This window comes from Pteronotus mesoamericanus, unplaced genomic scaffold, assembly GCF_021234165.1.
Source record: "Pteronotus mesoamericanus isolate MK-2021 breed Mesoamerican mustached bat unplaced genomic scaffold, CSHL_Meso_final contig_169, whole genome shotgun sequence".
Classification (NCBI taxonomy): Eukaryota; Metazoa; Chordata; class Mammalia; order Chiroptera; family Mormoopidae; genus Pteronotus; species Pteronotus mesoamericanus.
The window spans coordinates 18,127,574-18,146,543 of NW_026555068.1; the positions used below are offsets into that span (position 1 = coordinate 18,127,574).

The window sequence follows — 18,970 nt, forward strand, 5'->3', positions numbered from 1 at the left end:
GGTGAGTCCGGACTCCTGCTCCCACTTCTGTTCTGAGTGCTCGGCGAGGCAAAAGCTCAGAGTCTCGAAGATTTGGCAGAAACGTCCATGTAAGAGCCAGCTTGGTACTCCCCTGTCTCTGAGGGTTCCTGCTTTCCCTTTGTTCAGGAGCTGTAGATTCCTTTCCTTTGTGTAAATAAGTAGTGTTTAAAAATAGTTTAAAATAGTTTATCCAGAGTATTAGTTGTTGGAATAAGGAGCGCCCTTCATGGTACCTTTTCTGCTCTGCCAGGAAGCCTTGGTTTTGTAAAATCAAGGTGAAACTTCCTCTCTTCTCTGGGGTTTGATAGGGGAGGAGAAATCCCAGGAAATGAGAGAAATCAGTGCGCCAGTGTGTGACTCTATGTAGTAAAGTGGTAGGTCTATGCGCACCGTCCCCCCAGCTCCTGCGTGCGAGCTACAGTAATGGGGTAAGGGCAAGATCGGAAGGAAGGGTAGTAAATGTGTCCTCAGACACATAAAACGGCTTTTCATCTTTCATTTCTTAGCTACACTGTATGGCAAGTTGATCAGCAACTTTCTAATATTAAAGAGAAAAGGCCGAGGATCCTAACTACAGCTGGGTCATGGCAAAATGTAGAATTGCTTATAGGTCCTATATTTGTTATATAGGAAAAGATTAACATTGGACTGAAAAATGATACTTTCTATGCTGCAAAGTCAATAACTATCATATAAGGTATTAAAAAGAAAATAATGTATTAGGTTTGGAAATAAAACACAAACTGCAAGAAAATTAAATCTAATAATAACAGAGAAGGCTTAAAACTGAGAAAGTACCTTTGAGGACTTTTTGCAATGACAAGGGCTCTGGGTTAAGGGTGAACAGCATTCAGAGTTAGTCATGGGCCTGTCCTGTCTAAGAGGAAGGTGCAGCAAAGGCCAACCCCAGAGCCTAGCTGTCTGGACTTGATTCACGGCAGGGTAAAGGGTTAGCTGGACAGAGGCAACAGACCTTGTAAAGCAGCTAAACGTGGGGTCGCAGTAGTGTGGATGCTGAAGTCAGGGAAACCGAGGACGGGAGGCTCAGGGAGGGGGCCGCAGGGACCCCGGTCCCAGGCGGCTCGAGGACACAGGGAGAGCAGTGCGGAACCGCAGCGCTAATGAGTGGGGTGATAGCTTCAAGGCCTGAGTGGGTGGTGATGCGGGGTTTCCAGCTGCGACTTGCGGCCACGGTACGGGATCCTCCAGCTCCGGCCGTACTGGGAGGAGGGCTGAATTCAGCTTGGAAAAAACTGGACGGGGCATTTTCATGGGAGAGCCAGGTGGAAATTTGTTTATTGGAAATTTTTGTGGACCTTTATGCCAAATGCTTAGATCTTCGCCCATTTTTCTGCGTGTGGAAGAGCACAGAGGAGTGGAATGAAGCTATGGCAGCAAAAGGAACGTGGATGAAGAAAAGTTGGTGACCATGTGTGCAGAGGCGGAAGAGGCTGAAGAGGCTGTGATGGGCTGTTTTGAACGCCTTCTCGAGAGGCTTTTGGGGCTAAAAATGAGGAACAAGGAAACCTGCAAGAAGGTCTGATTCCGTATGCAACCGGGGAAGTTATTTTCCTAAACAGCAGTGGGAAGGGATACGTTTAAACAGTTCCTGCTGCTGCACATTGACGATGGTATAAACTAGGACTTGTGGGCCGAGGAGCTGCTGAACAGCCTTGGTTGGTCTGAGGTCCGCTGGTCGTTTCCCCGCAAGTCACCGCGGTTTAGACATAGACAGGTAACATCAGACCAGATGCGTGCAGGTGGTTGGCTAAATCAGTATCTGAACTTCGAGTTCTCCTGAACCCGGGTACATCCCTGGGGTTTTCCTGGTATTAGTAAAATAAAAACAAAAGCAATAAAAGGGGAAAATATGCCTTGGGGGAGTATATTTAGGAGCAGGATAAGAAAACAGGGAATAATACTCAATGATACAGATCTAAGGGAATAATAAAGAAAAAGAAGAGAGAAGACATTAGAAGTTTAAAGCATTGCCCATTTTTTTTTCTTTCTCTGTCATCGTAGCTCTACATTTTCTCTGTGTAAGGGTAGCAGTTATGACTTGAGTCCTTATCCTGGAGTCTTAAGTTCCCACCTTTCTAAAGGAAAGAAGAGATGTGCTTTGCTTTCTCTGTCCTTTTCCTTACAGCCCCACTGGTCTCTGAGGATCAGGGTTGGGAAACTGTGTGTGGTGGAAAAATAAACACTAAGGAGTAGTCCTACCCCAGGTCTCTCCCAGCAGCACTCAGCACAGGATTGCAAAACCTCATTAGATTCGTACGGCACATGAGGAAAACACCCTCAGACTTCAACGGAGGAGTCCTTGTTGTACACTCTGAAGGGAAACTATGTTCTTTAAGAAACACAGAGGCAGAGTTGAAACACAAGGCTAAATGGAAAGAATGCCTCTTGTTTCTCCATCCTAGAAAATAAGCCTCAGCAATAGATCAGACAAGTGTCCTAGTGCCATAAAATTAGACAGAAATACATTGAGTAGTGCCAGAGATGTTCCCGGGGTATAGTACACAAGAAATGTCAAAGAGCAAACCCTGCCCTAACACCACAGTTCCCTTAATGAAATAGGCACTTTAGAAAAATTGTAAACTAATGGATGGATGAGAAAAGGGCAAATACAGGGACAGAATTTTCCTTTTAAATTTGTTTCTGATCTTTTCATTAAATTAAATGGGTTTTGATAAGCACGAGCCAGAAAAATTTTAATGGACTTTACCTGCATTAAGCCCCTTGGGCTAATATTATGGATTAGGACAATACCAAACAAGAATAATTTCATGAAAAGAAAGTTATTTTTGATTTCCTGTCCCGGTTAAGACAACTATCATGTCATAATAATTTGGCTAATACAGTATGGTATTGAGCTAGCTTATTTTAATATGTTCTGCTGTGTCCTGGAGTTTAGAATAACTGAGGGAATATAATTTCTGCTACAGTGAGCGGAAGCCTTGGGCTGATTAGTATCTACACCGGGGCTGACCCAGGAACTCCATAGCGTTTGGGTGGGTGCTGGGTTATCTGGCTTGACGAGTCCATTTTAGGAATTCAGGGCTATTTTAAGATGTATGGATGTATTCATGCATTTTAATGACTTCTTTATTATTGTGTGTGTGTGTAGGAGCTTAGAGTTTTGACCTGTGTCTAGAAAAGCCCAGGCAGGTCCTTAATGTGAGAGTTTGAGCCAGTCACGGTCGAGCGGCCTACACGGCACTGTCTCTCTCGCACACTCAAAATTCAACTCTGGGCAAAGTAGTAAAACATTATCTCAAGCTAATGGAGAGTGACCAGACACATGCAGAAGCGTGAGAGGAGTTAACTCTGGTAAGAAGGGAATCGGGTTCTTAACTCTCCAACTTAGGATCGGCCCCAGGCAGTCCCCCTGAGAGTAATTAAAACACACGGAAACCTCAAGTTGCAGTAGTGGAGGAATCAGGGGACAGAGTCCAGAGGGACCGAGGAGTCTGGAAGGTGAGGAGGAAGTTGTGAAAGGGAGAGAGCTGGCGGGTAGCCCAGACCTCTCGCTGATCCGGGCCCCCGCACCTTTGGGCAGCCTTCAGGCAGCCCAGCCTGAACAGGGGGAGCCGAACAGAGATTTCAGCTGTTGCCCACCGCAGCGGGAGGCCGAATCTGGAGCTGGAGATCAGCCAAGCTAAGTGCCTGTTATGCAAACAAAACATTTTTCAGGGGACCAAACAGAATCCACACTTTCTATAATGCATGATTCACAATGTCTGCAGCACAGCCCAGTTACATCAGACCCATGAAGAAACATGCTAAAAGAAAAGGCAAACAGCGGAGAAGGTCCCCAAGACGACCAAGACGGTAGAGTTAGTGGACAAGGATTTTCAAGGGAGCTGGTATAACTCTGCCCCAAAACAAAACAACCTCCCCCCTAAACCCCGCTTAATGGATAGGAAGTTTCAACTAAGAAGAGGAAACTATAACAACACCCGGATCCAATGGATCCTAGAAGTGAAAAATAGTGTCCAAGATTAAAAAATCATCACAGCGGTTGAACAGCAGTTTGGAGATGGTAAAATAGTAAGTAGGTCAATGAATTTACAGGGAGAAAAAACCTGAAATTACCAAATTTGAAAAACGTGGGCAGTCAAAATTGGGTGTGGGGAGCTTTTTCTGTGGTTAGTGCTTTTATTGTATATAATCTTAAATTGTGGTTGGCATACAATGTTCTATTAGTTTCAGGTGTACAACACAGTGGTTCAGCGTTTTTGTACATTACAAAATGATCACCACAATGTGCAGTCACCGTAGGAGAGGATTCCCTGTGTTGTGCATTACATCCCTGTGACTTACTTATAACTGAACGTGTCCCCTTAATACCCTTCACCGGTGTCACTCGCCCTCTCTCCCCCCTTCCCTCTGGCCACCAGCAGTTACTCCTCTGTATCTGCGCGTCTGCTTGTTTTTTCTAGATAGCGCATGTAAGTAAAATGCGGTATTTGTTTTTCTCTTTATAACTGCCTTTGAGATAAGGTTGTTAGACTGGTCAGTCGGGGAAGTGCTTGGCCAGATTTCAACAAAATTTCTCCAGTTTCCTCATGTGTAAGATGGAAAAATGTGGGCCACGTGGCAGTAGCTAGATGCATTCATTCTTGACCCCTGTTCCTCTCCCAGGCTGATGTCAGTGCTATAAGCGGGGGTTTGTATAAAGTGCAACGATGGAAACTGGGAAGGAACTCTTATCTGTCACCTGCAATTTTTAAAATTCGTTTATTGTCCTCCTTCACCAGCTTATGTATGAACTCCATGGGACAGGCAATGCATATATGAAATCTGAATTATCCTGGTTGGCAGCAATTAGAACTGTTAATAGTTTTGCTGTCTGGGATGGGGGCAGGAACAGGGGAACATGAGGGTGAGCATCGTGACAAGGAATCCAGGAACGCAGTTCAGAAATTCAGGGACATGGAATGTCTGTTCCAGGGAAATTGATCAGCGGCAGATCGTCTCAGGTGCCAAGCTAGTGTTGGAGACCAGACTTCAATTTCTCGAGGGTCATGTTCTCAAAGTGTGGTTCAGACGATTTGTTTCAGAACTGCCTGGAGTGCTTATTTAAACGCCAATTTTGGAACCCAGCCCTAGACTTGCTAAGTCTATGGGTCTTGGAAATCTACAGGCACCCCAAGTGACTCTTACATATACATGTGAACTATTATTTATTTCGAGGGGTTGGAGATCTGGCACAAGAACAGACCAAGTCCTAGGGCAGGTTTCCCAGCCTTGGCACTTCCGGCGTTTTGGGCTGTCCTGTGTGTTATAGAATGTTTAGCCACATCCCTAGTCTCTAACCCTCTAGTTGCTAGTAGCCCTTCCTCTCCCAGCTGTGACAACCGAAAGTATCTCCGGCCATTGTGACATGTCCCCTGGGAGGCACAGTACCCCCGGTTGAGAGCCATTGCTTTGGAGGATCAGTCATAAGCAGGTTCCCAGTCTAAGGATCAGAAAAAGGAGAGTGCGAGATGGGGACGCAGCTATTGGAGCTGGAGCGCCCAGGTAGGGCTCACTCTACAGCAAGAGCTCCTTTCTCAGGCTCAGAGTGGCAGCCTGGCGACCTTGCCGAAGAGGCCGTCCCTGTTACGCTGTAGTTGGTGACAGATGAGGTGAGAAGGCCGAGAAGCGGGCAGGGTCTCAGTGCCAGCGGCGCCCTGGAACCAGCGTGGGCTTGGGAAAGCAGGCAGGCGCCGCACACAGCCCAAGTCCTCCCGAAGCCGAACTTCCAGCGAGGGCCGGCACCCGACTCGCCACCTGGACTCTGGCACACTCCCAGGGTGAGGTGGCACCCGGAATGCCGTGTTCGGAAACTCGGGGAGACGGGCCGGGAACGAGATGGGTGCTGCGCAGCAGACCTCGGCAGCGCTCCGGCCCGGACCTGGTCGGGGTAGAATAGCTCCCCTGCATCCCACGAGCCGGGGCGAAGGCGGCACCCAGGCCTCCGCTGTGGCTCGGCAGTCCTCTCCGGCTTCCCTTTCGTCCTCCGCTCTGAGCCCACCTACCTGCTCTTCCGCCAGGCCTCCCGCTCCCCCACCACAGCCCAGTGCCCGGTCCCTTTCCCTGCCCTGCCTCCTGGGCCTGTGTGTGGCGTGGGCAACGCTGAGGGCTAAGAACCAAAGCCTGTTGACCGACTGGGTCTGCACTTCCTAACTTCCTTTCAAAGGTCCCGCTTGGCATATCCTGTACCAAGAACACAGAGACAGACCATAAAGCAGGAAGACGTGTTCCATGAGCTTTACAAGAAACGCCAGTTTCACAGAGCAGCACTTTGTGCTTTATGATAGGAAATCCCCAAAAGAGAAAAAATGGTGGCTTTAAGTGTGTGTTCTAAGTTTCATTTCCACATGAAACGCTGCTGTTAACTAAAAAGTACATCCATGGAGAAGCTCAGTTACACTTCATTCATCTTGGTCAACCTAGCTACTAGTTTAGCAGTAATTCCATAATGACCCAAGAACTCTGTAAAAACACTTCCACTGATTATTTTATTAAGAAAAAACAAAAGGCGGCAGAGACAAAACTCCTGGTCATTTGCAGTATCTATCAGCTTTCAATTTCGCTCTCCTGTTGGAAAAGACAAATAATAAAAATTAACATACACAAGACATTCCATATAGTAAAGTGATACTAAATATAAACTCATGCTCAGAAATTATGTTCTCAGTTATCTTATCATACCACTTATATTAAAATATTTTAATTAAAATTTTACTTTCCAGTTTTATGTTTCATACTAAATGGATTTTATTCTTATGAAAGACTTTTCCTGATCTTTAACCAATGTGCCTAAGGGCTTTTTCAATCCACAATAACAATTTTTAATTACCTCTGATGTTAAGCATGCCCTGAACGTCTATTTAACAATATTGTACTTTGCCAAGTGATAAAAGTTACAGGACATAGCTCTTATTCTCTTTCTTCTGAATCCACAGCCTGATGTACTTTTATATCCCATTCTTTATTTCTTAGAACTAGATACCAGGTGCTAATCGCTCAGTTGGAAAAAAATTCCTATATCAAGTACTGATTTCAGGCAGTAATTTAATCAATTAGTTAACAGGAAATACACTGTTTTTATCAAGTAATATAAAGAAATGTCTTAAGACCAATTTTGCAATGTAGGACTTGAGTAAGTGGCAGGAAATTAGCAACTTCTCTTTTAGTCTAGCCTTTCTTTGATTTTAGTTGTTAAGCGCAAAGTTAAACTGCTCTACTCATTTTTTAATGTTGTAAATTCAGGAAATTACTTACCTAAATAAGTTATAAATATTAACAATGTGCTATGATAAATACCCTGCACACTTCTGAATTCAACTTAATGAAGTGCTTCAATTTCACTTATTTGATTTTCTATTTAGTAATTTTTAAAGTGACCTATTTTTATCTCATTTTTAGGAACTTGTGCCACTGTAACAGAACTCTGAATTTTGAAATTAGTCAAATGACTTCTAGCCTGCTTCTAACAGTTATAAAAAGACGTTGGTAAAGAAATTTATGATGTAACTTCAGTGAAATCTGAATTCCTTACAACAAAGTATGTAAGTATTTGGAATCTGGCTTTATTTAGGTTTTCTGGGCGATCTTTTCCCAGACTTACGGTGTCCTTTTTGGGTAATATTGCCATGTTTACAAATTAGAGATAAAGACACATATTTGAGAACTACAGTATTTCAAAAAGAACATTGGTTCTATATGTGCCACTTCTATTGAGTACTTAATCATAGTTGGAAATAAGTGAAACTACACCTACCTGTCCAGAAGTGTTTCATGCAGAAATCCATCTTTCCTGGCCTTTTTAAGAATTTTACTGTCTTCTTTACTTATTTTAAGTTTGTGGTCTTGGAAGCTCTGAAATTTCTTTCTGTTAAGAAAATATTCTTCTTAACACAAAATCTCAAAACGGTGATTATACATGATTACCGATGAACTTATAGATACTTTTAAAGTTTTTCATTTATGTGAAAGAGCTCGTTGTATCTCTTTCATAACAGACAGCTGTTCCGCGGCAGAAGCGTGTGGTGCCCGCCACCAGGAGGCCGGCTGTCCGGGCAGCTGTGGCTGGAGGCCTGCGTCCTGGTTGCGGGGCAGGAGCTGGCTGCCACTTGGTGCTGACAAGGTCCAGCCATTCTGTTGATGAATAGGGAGGATGGACGAAGCCAAGTGATTTTAGCTTTGAAAGCTGGCAGGATAATTAGGAAAACTGAAGGACTGAGGGAGAGAACAGCAGTCGGCTCACTGGTCCGAGCTAGAATTCACACCCCACTTCCCCCTCCTGTCCCTCAGATATTTTATTTTAGGTGCTTTGAGAAGCACTCGTCTGTCAAATCTGCAGGTCTGAAAGGAAAGGAATACGTACACATAATTGATTTCACACTGTTTAACATTTCCTTTGTCTTCTTCTGGAATATCATCTTTTTTCTTAGTTTCTCTTTCTGCACAGGATCTAATCTGGATATTGGAGATGAGAGAACCCAGTTTAAGTTTTATGTTTATCTATCCCCTTTCCAACTTTACTTATTATATAAGAACATTCCAGGTGATTTCTTATGCAAAAGAAGAAGAAATTAGCTTAGCAGTTAGATTCAGAAGAAGACATCGCAGCCTTTTTTGGTGTACGGGCTGACGCTCCAACCATGCTGCCCTACCAAGGCCACTTTTTAACATTTGAAAGAGATCTAGTCACATTTTATGTGACATGTATTAATCTGAAGAAAAATATCATGATTACCTTTATCATTTCTTCTTCTCCTGCTGTTTTACTTTTTGCTTCTATATCGCCTGCTTCATTACATCTGATAAAGCAGCTATTTGAGGCCAATAAAGCCATTTTCCCCTAAATAGAGTAACAACAAAAAATAATTAGGAGAATACTTGCAAAAGAATTCTTAAGTCTTGACATTAAATTTCCCCTCGCAATTCTAAAAGTAATCAGGAAGAAGAAATTTGGAGAAAACCTGGGTGGAAAAAAAAGACATATAGAAAAATATAGGAAACTAAAATCACCTATAATCTAATTATTCAAAGATAACAAAAAAAAATTTTTTCAATATATTCTATTAGTAGGACTAAATTATAACTAGATGAAATAGAATTGTTCTTTTGGTCTAAAAAAATCTACTGAGGATATAACTAATTTAGTTGAGTTTGAAAAAAATCTTTAAAGACAATAAAAAATTATAATGCACAATAATTTACTCAAATCATTGTTTTAAGGAAACTTTTTCTCCATAATTAGAAAAGTATAAGACTGTATCATATAAAAGAGCGTTTGATGACTGTGAATTTACTATTCAGAACTTTGTGTCTGAGAGACTTTTGTATGTGGAAGTATTCCTATTCTTTTTAGTTGTTTAATGCTCAAAGTATTACTGATTCTGATAAACAAAGCTTTGAGGACTAATACTCTTGTGTAGCTAAACCTGATTATAAATTTGATTAATTACATTTTCTTACATATATAAGTTTTAATCCTAACTTGTATATTGTTGATTCTTTTGGAAAACTGAATACCTTACACCTCAGACAAAATATTCACAAGTATAATAATTACAGAAATGTGTTAATAAGCTCCCGTCACATCAGGTTATCCAAGTGCCCGAGGTGGCCAGGGCTGGGTTCCCTGTCATCTGGGCGGCTCTGGGCGAGCTTGGACACGCTGTATCGTCCAAGGTGACTTCAGCCCGAATGCTCATCTTTCAGTCCCTTTGTGCAGTCAGGTTTTACTTGTCACATCAGGGGCTTTTAGGTCTCTCTTTAAATTTAAAATTTAAAAACTTAATGTCTTTCCCTAAAATAAAGTGGAATGAACTTTCCTGAAGTTCTGCATGAGCAGTCGTATGTCACTCATCATCCTGACCTCCTGACACACGGGCTTTTCCTGTTGATACCGTTTTTATTACAAGCATCTCATTATATTGGTAGGTCATCTCCAAGGGGTTGCAACCCATTGATAGCTCATGAAGTCAATTTAGTGGGTCCTGACCAGTGTGGGGGGAAAATAAAATAAAAAGATACAGGAACAGAGGTAAAATAGAATAGGAAGTGTCAGAGCATGAACATGTAGATAAGTACTGTTAAGTACAGTTGTTTCAGTTATACATACGTGTGTATGTATGAGGCTGCTGTGTGCAACGGGATGTTTTTCTCATTGGATTGGAGTGAAATAGCTTGAAAGTTTGTGACCCAGAGGTTTTATCCCAGGGCATGAGGGAACGAGTGTAATTAATTCTCTCTATTTGGGAGGGTGCTTGGTTAATTTATCATCTTGGAAACATGTGGCTAGTGGCTGCCATTTTGTACATTGTATATACAACTTTATATATTTTTTTATTACAAGCACTATCTCTTATACAACAAATATTTTCCAAATCATTATTCTTCAAATACACTACTTTATTAGATATATAATGTTCTGATTATAAATGTAGTAAAATGTATTTTTTTCTGCTATTATAAATAGTGCTGTTGGTATCTTTCTGTACGTAAAATTGCTGATTTATTCTTAGAAGAGATTCCTTACGTTGACAAGAAGCTTTTTATAAACAGTAATAGCACTTACATCTTGAAAGACTGGTTCCCATTGTTCTCTTGGTCCAATTGCATCTGAACGCCCAACAACGAGTCCATCTGAATTTATACCAAGGTATTTTCCATAGCCAGATTTTAGGGCAATTCTTCAGATTAATAAGAAAGATAAAGGTTAAAAACTGAGAGAAAGAAAATTAAATATGGAACATAAAAATAATGTGTATGTGTATGTACATAAAAACTCAGACTACCCATAGTTGAAATATTCAAAAGCCACATGTGATGAGTGGCTACCATATTGGAAAGCATAGGTCTGTATGTACAATTTCATACTCTGTTTTTCATTGCAAGCATTAAATCTTATGTTATAGAGCAAACATTTCCTAAATTCTTAGTTCTTCAAATATATAAAGAAGTTTGAGTTTACAGATCCTTCTTTTGCTTTCGTTCTTTAAAAGCTCTTCAGGGTACTTATTGGTCATTCAAACAAAGTATAGAAATAATTGTCTTAATACTGTTTTTTAAAGAAAAAAAAGATTTCTAAATTTTCAGCTTCCCAGTCCCCTGTGATGCCAGGATATTGAATTTATACTCATTTACAGGTTAATGATAATATAATACAAATCATTATCGTTTTGATTTGGCCAATCACTAGAATACTGAAATTTAATTTCTGTATCTACTACACAAAGCATCATTCTGTACTTTTGCATGTGAGAATGAAAAAGGTCAGCTTATAAAATGATTACAAAAATAGTGAGTAAAATGTCCTTTTGGCTTTTGTGACTACATAGCATTCTCTGCTAGTTTCAACAATATTCCTTTCTTCTGTCCTCCTACTTGTCTCTCGCTTTGTACCAGTGAGTTTATGTGTCACAGCAACAGCCAGATTTTGTTCTTATATCTCTTTTTGTCACAGGATCTTTCTAGTGTACATCTTATTTGGTTTGTGATATTATTAATGTTCATATTTTTCAGCACAGTATTATATATTTCTAGGCACCATAATGTATGACTTTATCTGGGGCCTTCTCTTTTAAAGAGAAATATTAAAAATGTAATTTAGTAATATCTAAATATCAACTGGATATATAATGTTATATATTTTTAAATATCACAAAATACACTTTCCAAATATTTTGTTTTGCTTTATGAATCAAAATTAATCTGTGGGTTTAGGTTAGCTATGTACTGAAATCACTTAACGAACAAAACTACAGAAAAAGGTTATTAATTATTTAATAAATAATTTATTTAAACTTTGAATTATTTATTCAAAACTTTAACTCATGCTTACCGCTTACCTGGAATCAGACAATTTGACAGCTGTAAATTGCTCTGGCGGACTAGGGCCCTCATCAACTACAGGAGAAAAACATTTTGAATTAAACTGGACATGTATTATAAATATACACGTAAAGATATTCTTCAGTTTTAAAAAATATAGTTTTTCTTTGAAAATTAAATATAAGATTACATTATCATGTAATGTAGTGTTCATATTGTCAAGATCTATTTTATGTTCTTATAACTGTAGTGTTAGTTTAACGTGTGTGATAGCTCAGCATGATGCTTATTTAGTCACTTCCAAGATATTTTCTCATTGTGTTATTTTAAAATGCAGCAAGTACACCGACAAACCACTTCATATTTAAAAAACTAAATGCTTTAATTAATCAAGTGATCATCATTCAGACCAAATGATACTGCCTTTTATCTTCTAATTACTTTATATTTTGATATTTCCTTGGATGGGCTAAAAGGGAGTGGGAAAACTTTAAATTGTTTACACTGGTCTAAGTTAATTTTGGCAAAAGGTCTGAAAAATAAAGGAATTCAAAACTTTGACTCAGCCAGGTTTTCTTCTCCTTTCCACATATGATTTCAATTATTCATGTTGTTTATGATTTCCATAGATACTCTTCTGGAACTATAAAGAATATTTTTTAATTCTTTTATTAAAAAGAGGGAGTTGCCAATAATGGGTAAATACTGAGGAAAGTAAAAAGTGGAAGAATCAAATGCAATAGATTCATTTCTTTGGAATATATGATATTTGAGATTAGATACTGGCCTATGTGAACAAATGCAATAAAATGTGTACTTTAAGTGGCCTTTCCCTGTAATCAGGTCTCGTACACACCTTCTTTATGTGGGGCTCCCAGTGTGAAAAGTCCATTGTCAAGAGCGTGTATGTAGGTTCCTTTATCCATTTCAATTGCTATGGTTCCTGAAATTTCACCAAAGTTTGTTACTGTCCACCAGATTCCTAAAAAATAAACATTTAAAATTTGTATTTCATATTTGACACAAGATTCTTACTTGTTGTTATAAGCTACCTTCTAAAAGTTTTGCAGTTCTCAGAATAATAGAGAGCGATCTGACATATCCTTTACTCACTCTCTCCCAATGGTAATATCTTGCATAACTTTGCTAATGATAGTACAACATCAAAACCAGGACATTGAGCCCTGGCTGGTGTGGCTCAGTGGATTGAATGCTGGCCAGTGAACCAAAGCGTCAACTGGTTCGATTCCCAGTCAGGGCACATGCCTGGGTTGCAGGCCAAGTTCCCAGGAGGGGGTGTGTAAGAGGCAACCACACGTTGATATTTCTCTCCGTCTCTTTCTCCCTCCCTTCCTCTCTCTAAATATAAATAAATAAAATCTTAAAAAAACAAGCAAACAAACAACAACAAAACTCCAGGACACTGACAATGGTACAATCCATTAATTTAGAAATGTCTCAGGCTACCAGGTCAATGTACAGAAATCAATTGTATATCTACGTACTAAGAGCAAACAGTTTAAAAACAAAATTTTAAAATTCTATTTACAGTAGTGTAAAATTATGAAATACTTGATAATTTAAAAAAGACATGGAAGACTGCTACACTAAAAACTACAAATTATTGAGAGTCAATGTTGCTAAGATGTCAAGTCTCTCAAAATGACCTACATTCAATACAATTCCTCAGAAAACCCAACAGGCTTTACTATAGAAAATGATAACTTGATTATAAAATTTATGTAGAAATACAAAGAATCTAGAATTGTCAATATAATCTTGAAAAAGAAGTATAAAGTTGGAAGACTCATATCACCTGATTTCAAGACTTTAAGTGACAGTAATCAAGACAAATATATCAGTAGATCAATAGACAAATGGGTGGAACAGAGTCTAGAAATGGACCAAGGCATACAAAATCAACTGATTTCTGACAAAGATACCAAAACAGTTTAATGGGGAAGGAAAGCCTATTTAACAGTGACGTTAAAACAACTGGATACAAATCTGGACAGAAAAAAAGAACCCTGACCCTGAACTCACACCAAGCCCAGATTAATTCGGGATGGGTCATAGATCTAATATAACAACCCAAACTATGAAGCCTGTGAAAGGAAATGCAGAAGAATATCTTGTGACCTTGAGGTAAGCAAGGATTTCTTAGACTAGAGAAATAAGGAGGTAGCCACAATAGAAAAATAAATTAATCGGGCTCTATAAAAATTACAAACTAACTTAACACTAGTAAGAAAACACTATTAAGAAAATGAAAAGTCATACCACAGACTGAGAGAAAAGACTAATGATAGAATTTTAATATTTTCTTAGTGGGAGGGTAAAATAGTACAACCACTTTAGAAAATTTTTGGCAGTTTTTTATGTAGTGAAGTATTCACCTATCCTTTGACATAGCAAATCTACACCCAGCTACATCTACCCAAGATATTAACCCTAATTTTAGAACTGATTTGCTATTTCAAAAATGTGAGATTTTTCTGGAGTATTAGCTTCATATCATATAAAATGTAAAAGAGACAAAATGTATTAAGTTTCAAAGTGCAACCTGCCAAGTTTTAAGAGAAGTAACTGTTTTAAAGTATCGGTAAGGGAAAGATAAAATGTTAACTGGAAAACAGGCTGGTTAAGTATGTTTGGGCCATAGTGTTTATACGCTACCCTGATGTTTAATTAAGATTCTCCTTCATTTCACTGTATACAAAGTAATTTTAGGAATATACAAATCACTCGTTTAAGATGCATACATGCTCAAAGAAGACAAAGCAAGTCAGTGAATAACAGTTCTGTTCAACGTTGTTTCGTTATAATGTTGATGAGGGAAAAAAGATGGATTCCCAGCCAAGGCCACTGTCTGTGTGGAGTCTGCATGTTCTCCCCAGGTCTGCGCGGGTTTTCTCCAGGTGCTCGGGCTTCCTCCCACATCCTGAACAGGTGTGTGTGAGGTGAGCCGGGTGCCTCCACTGTCCCGGTCTGAGTGGGGTGGGGGGTGGGGAGGGGAATGTGCCCTGCGACGGAAGGGCATCCTGTCCAGGGCTGGGCTCTGCTCTGCCTTCTGGGCTTTGGGGGCAGGCTCTGGCCACCCACCACCCCGATCTGGAATAAGGGGGTTAGAAAATGAGGATCTTGTTTATGTGCATCTTTCTTACATGCATGGATAGCTCATATTTATCTCAATGTTTAATATTAGAAGTATTTTGGGTCTGTCTTTAGAAGTCCAGTGATGTTTTTGTGACCAGAAGTATGCTATAGGAACTTAACTCTTGTTTATATCAATTGGCCTATGGTAAAACCCCACATTATACCTTACATCATTTCGCTTACACTTCAAGTTGCCAAGAACCTATTGACAACTTTGTTAAATTAGGACTTACTGTAATTTGCAAAATACATGTGGTTAAATAATATTTATATCAAGCCTCGAAAACTATGTATCAGAATCTAGGCTATTAAGTAGCTTAATGGTGTCTGTTAAATCAGAGAGCTGTTTCCTCTCTCCTGTGCTTTGTTCTGATAATTAAGGAAAAACATCAGTTACATATACTATGCTAAAAAATAAAACAAATCTATGGCCATAAATAATACTTGAGCACTTCAAGACAAAAATGAATAGGTCATAAATTCCTTCTACTTTCTTTTTACTACTTATCTTTAACTAGGAAAATAGTTTTCAAGGGATCTTAACTAGTGCTAACTTTTCTCAGATTAAAGTACAGAAAACTTACCAACGATATCAAGTTGGGTTTCTTCATCATCCTCTCTTTTTCTCTTCTTCTCTTTGCTCTTTTTCTTCTTACTGTAGGAGATAATTTACACAGATGAGTTTAGTTGTATGGATTTACATTTTAAATGATCACAAGACAGAATCTTAGAAGAATCTTTTAAACTGTGTTATTGATTTATACATTACTAATTTACATTGGTATGCCTCTTCTAATATTGAAACGTTGCTTCTGATCCTGTTAAAATCAGCCAGCCCTCCTGATTTTAAATCTTAATTTTATCACTTCCTAGTTCTGTGATTTTTGGCAAAACAATGATTCTTTGAGTTAATTTCCCCACCTATAAATTAAGGATAATAACTTAATCCAACTTTTAAGGTTACTCTGAGAACTAAGAGTTATTATATACTTCCAGATGTTGCTGGTGAGGATGTACAATGGTGGAGCTGCTTTGGATATTAGTTTGGGGTTCCTCAAAGAGTTAAACACTGAGTTACCATATGACCTAACAATTCTACTCCTAGATGTATACCCAACAGAAAGGAAAACATATGTCCATACGCTAACTGTATACGAATACTTATAGCACTATTATTCACAATAGCCAAAAAGTGGAAAAACCCCAATGTCCATTAAGTGCTGAATGGATAAGCAAAATGTGTTACATATATAAATGTTACATTCATAATGGAATATTATTCAGCTGTAAAAGGAATGAGTACTGAGACATGCTACAGCACGGACGGACCTTGAGAATGTTTTGCTAAGTAAAATCCAGATACAAAACGCTGCCTGTCGTGTAAACTATTCAGAATAGGCCAGTCCGTAGAAACAGAAGGCAAATTAGCAGTTGCTAGGCACAGAGAGGGGAGAATGGGAGGAGTGAACTCTTAGTGGGTGAGGGGTTTCCTTTTGAGATGATGAAAATATTTAGCAACTATTGACAAATAGTGGTGACCCTTATGAATATACTAAAAAGACCCACTGAACTGCACTTTAAACGGTTAAATTTTATGGTATGTACATAATATTGCATTAATTTAAGGAACCCAAAATAAAAAAAAGAAAAAAAAGCCAGGGGTGATTTTTAAAAAGTTAATATGTAGTGTATATCACAGTTCTTAGCATATAAAAACTGCTCTATATGTGTTAATTATGATCAGTGGTTACGATAATTATAAGACACATTTGTTAGAGGTTTTAAAATAAAACACATTTTCAGAAGCTAACTCTCTCTTCTCTCAGTAAATTCAAGACAGTAAAAGTTTCAGACTTATGCAAGGGTAGTAGCTTCGGTTTGGTCCTTGGCACTTTCTTTCCATTTCACCTAAAAGTATCCAAAACTCTTTATCACTGAGACCAGGAGGAAATGCTAACATTTTTAAGAACAGTCAACCGGAGCCAATCTATCAGTTAAAAAAGAGGTGGAGATATGAGTGGGCAGATACTTTTTCCTAAAAATCCTAATCACCACTACAACTCCTCCTTGCATTCGAGGATCTAATTTACTGCACAATTATCATAGTTAATCTTTACAACAATCATTTTTTGTCTACATTTTTCTTTCCATAACAATCATTTTAGAGTGTAATTAATACCTCTTATCGAGTAAAGAGAAGCCCGAAGATATTAATGAACTTGTCACAAATCACAAAATTGGTTAATTGGTGGAATCCAGACTGGAGCCCGTATCCCTATCAAAATTCACATCTGCATATTGCGCTGAAAGTTCATCAAGGATATTAAGGTGGAGGGAGACAATGGTGAAAAGTAATTATCCCTAATAAAGAAGTTATGATCCACGTCGTCAGACTAACTCGGAGGCTGGGAGTGGGGGTGCCAAACTTGAGGCTCCGGGGCTATTGGTCCCGCTCTCCCGTCTCCTCCCCTTTCGGGGCGCGTCCCTGCGGCGGGTCTCCCCGGTTCCGCACAGGCCCGGGCCCGAGGCCGCGAGCCTAAGTGACAGCTCACAGCGGCGGGCACCTCCGTGAGACACGCCAGGGAGGAGGCGGGGCGGGGGCTCGCCTGAAAACTGAGGACGGTCTCCGATGCAAACTTCCGGCCTTACCTCTTGGTCTTGGTTCCCTTGAGCACGAGTTTGGTGGACTTCACATAGGAGTATTCGGCCATGGTTCTGGTGACAATTCTGCAGAAAGGTGGCTCAGGATAAAACACCTCGACTGGAGCAGGAACGGACAAGGGGGGCACAATACCAACGCCCGGAAAGCCCTCGCAAGCACCGGCGGCAGCAGTTGGATCTCCGCCGAATCCCCGGTCTTTTCCACCCGAACCCGGAGTCCCAGATAGAGTTCTACTTCCTGTTTACTGTCCGGGGCTACGGCAGCAGCAGAGGGTCTAAATAGTTCACCGCTCGTTCACTCTGTCTGAGAACCCCTGCGAATTGAGAAACCCCACCCTCTAGTGGTCGAAGCGAGTCTAACAGCAGAGGTTGGCATCTCAGCCAGTGCTGGGAGAGCCTGTTGGGTCTCGGAGGATGAAGTGCTTCAATCAGCTCTCCGAGTGCAGCTCGCGGCGCTCATCGTCTGGCCTTGGACGACTTTACACGCTATTCCGATTCCATAAACGTTTATTATAGTGTTTTAACTAGGGACACAAGGGTAATGTACTACAGGAAACAGGGAATAAAATAAAAGATAATTAAGCGTCAAAATTTGGGCCGCAGGTTTCAAAAATGCTGCAGGAATTTAGGTGGAGTTGGGGTGCGGCCGGAGGTTGGCCTTGAAAACTAACAATCAGAGAAGTCGGTCAGTGCAGGGCGGGTCTTGAGAGAGGCTTTCAACAGCGCCAGTGACTTAACAGTTCTCCTGCCTGCCTTTCTGTAGTGCGACCTGAGGGACCTTTCTCGAGAAATGGCTGATCATTATTCCTCCACCTAAAAGGCAGCCTGTTGATATCAGGGAAAAAAATCCAGCATAATTTAATGAACTATTGATGAGCTGGCCCTTTTTCCTACCACCTAACCTCTGCCACCTGTTTCAGGCGCAGTGCGTCATGGGAAACGTTTGCACGCTGGCTCCTCGTCCGGTTCTGCGGCCTAGAACGCAGCCCTTCCCTCGTACCCACCCACTTCACTTGGCCTTTCATTCAACCTCTAAGACAAACTCAGGCATGCTTTCCTCCAAAAAAATCATCTTGGCATGACCTCCTGCATTTCCCCAAATACCTGCATTTCTCATTCTATAGCGTAATTATGTGCTTTTTGGGGGCAGGAACTGTAGCTGATTTAACCTTGTCGCACCTGTACTCTACCTAGTACTTGCTTCAGAGCAGACCCTGCATAAATGTCTAGGATATGAAGATTCTGCAACCGGAAGTTAAGCTTTAGGACAGCAAAGGGAGTGGAACAGTCAGAG

General features: G+C 40.2%; 1 protein-coding gene across 1 annotated transcript; it reads right to left on the bottom strand.

The window, feature by feature from the left end:
* Positions 1–6,503: 6,503 nt before the first annotated feature.
* Positions 6,504–17,938, bottom strand: FRG1 (FSHD region gene 1). The gene is made up of 9 exons (XM_054565804.1): positions 17,665–17,938; positions 15,600–15,670; positions 12,716–12,841; positions 11,877–11,934; positions 10,604–10,718; positions 8,774–8,878; positions 8,402–8,493; positions 7,796–7,906; positions 6,504–6,609 (listed from the first exon to the last, which is right to left on the bottom strand). Exons 1-9 carry the CDS (start codon positions 17,724–17,726, stop codon positions 6,573–6,575), a joined length of 777 nt encoding a protein of 258 aa, XP_054421779.1. The 5' UTR covers positions 17,727–17,938; the 3' UTR covers positions 6,504–6,572.
* Between the last annotated feature and the right edge of the window lie 1,032 nt (positions 17,939–18,970).

Bases quoted from the DNA above. Each gene is read 5' to 3' on its own strand.
- FRG1 (XM_054565804.1), bottom strand. From the start codon at position 17,726: ATGGCCGAATACTCCTATGTGAAGTCCACCAAACTCGTGCTCAAGGGA. The intron at 15,671-17,664 runs GTAAGGCCGGAA...TATCTCCTACAG, and splicing joins AAGGGAACCAAGACCAAGAG to TAAGAAGAAAAAGAGCAAAG. The intron at 11,935-12,715 runs GTGTGTACGAGA...TTTCTCCTGTAG, and splicing joins GGGAGCCCCACATAAAGAAG to TTGATGAGGGCCCTAGTCCG.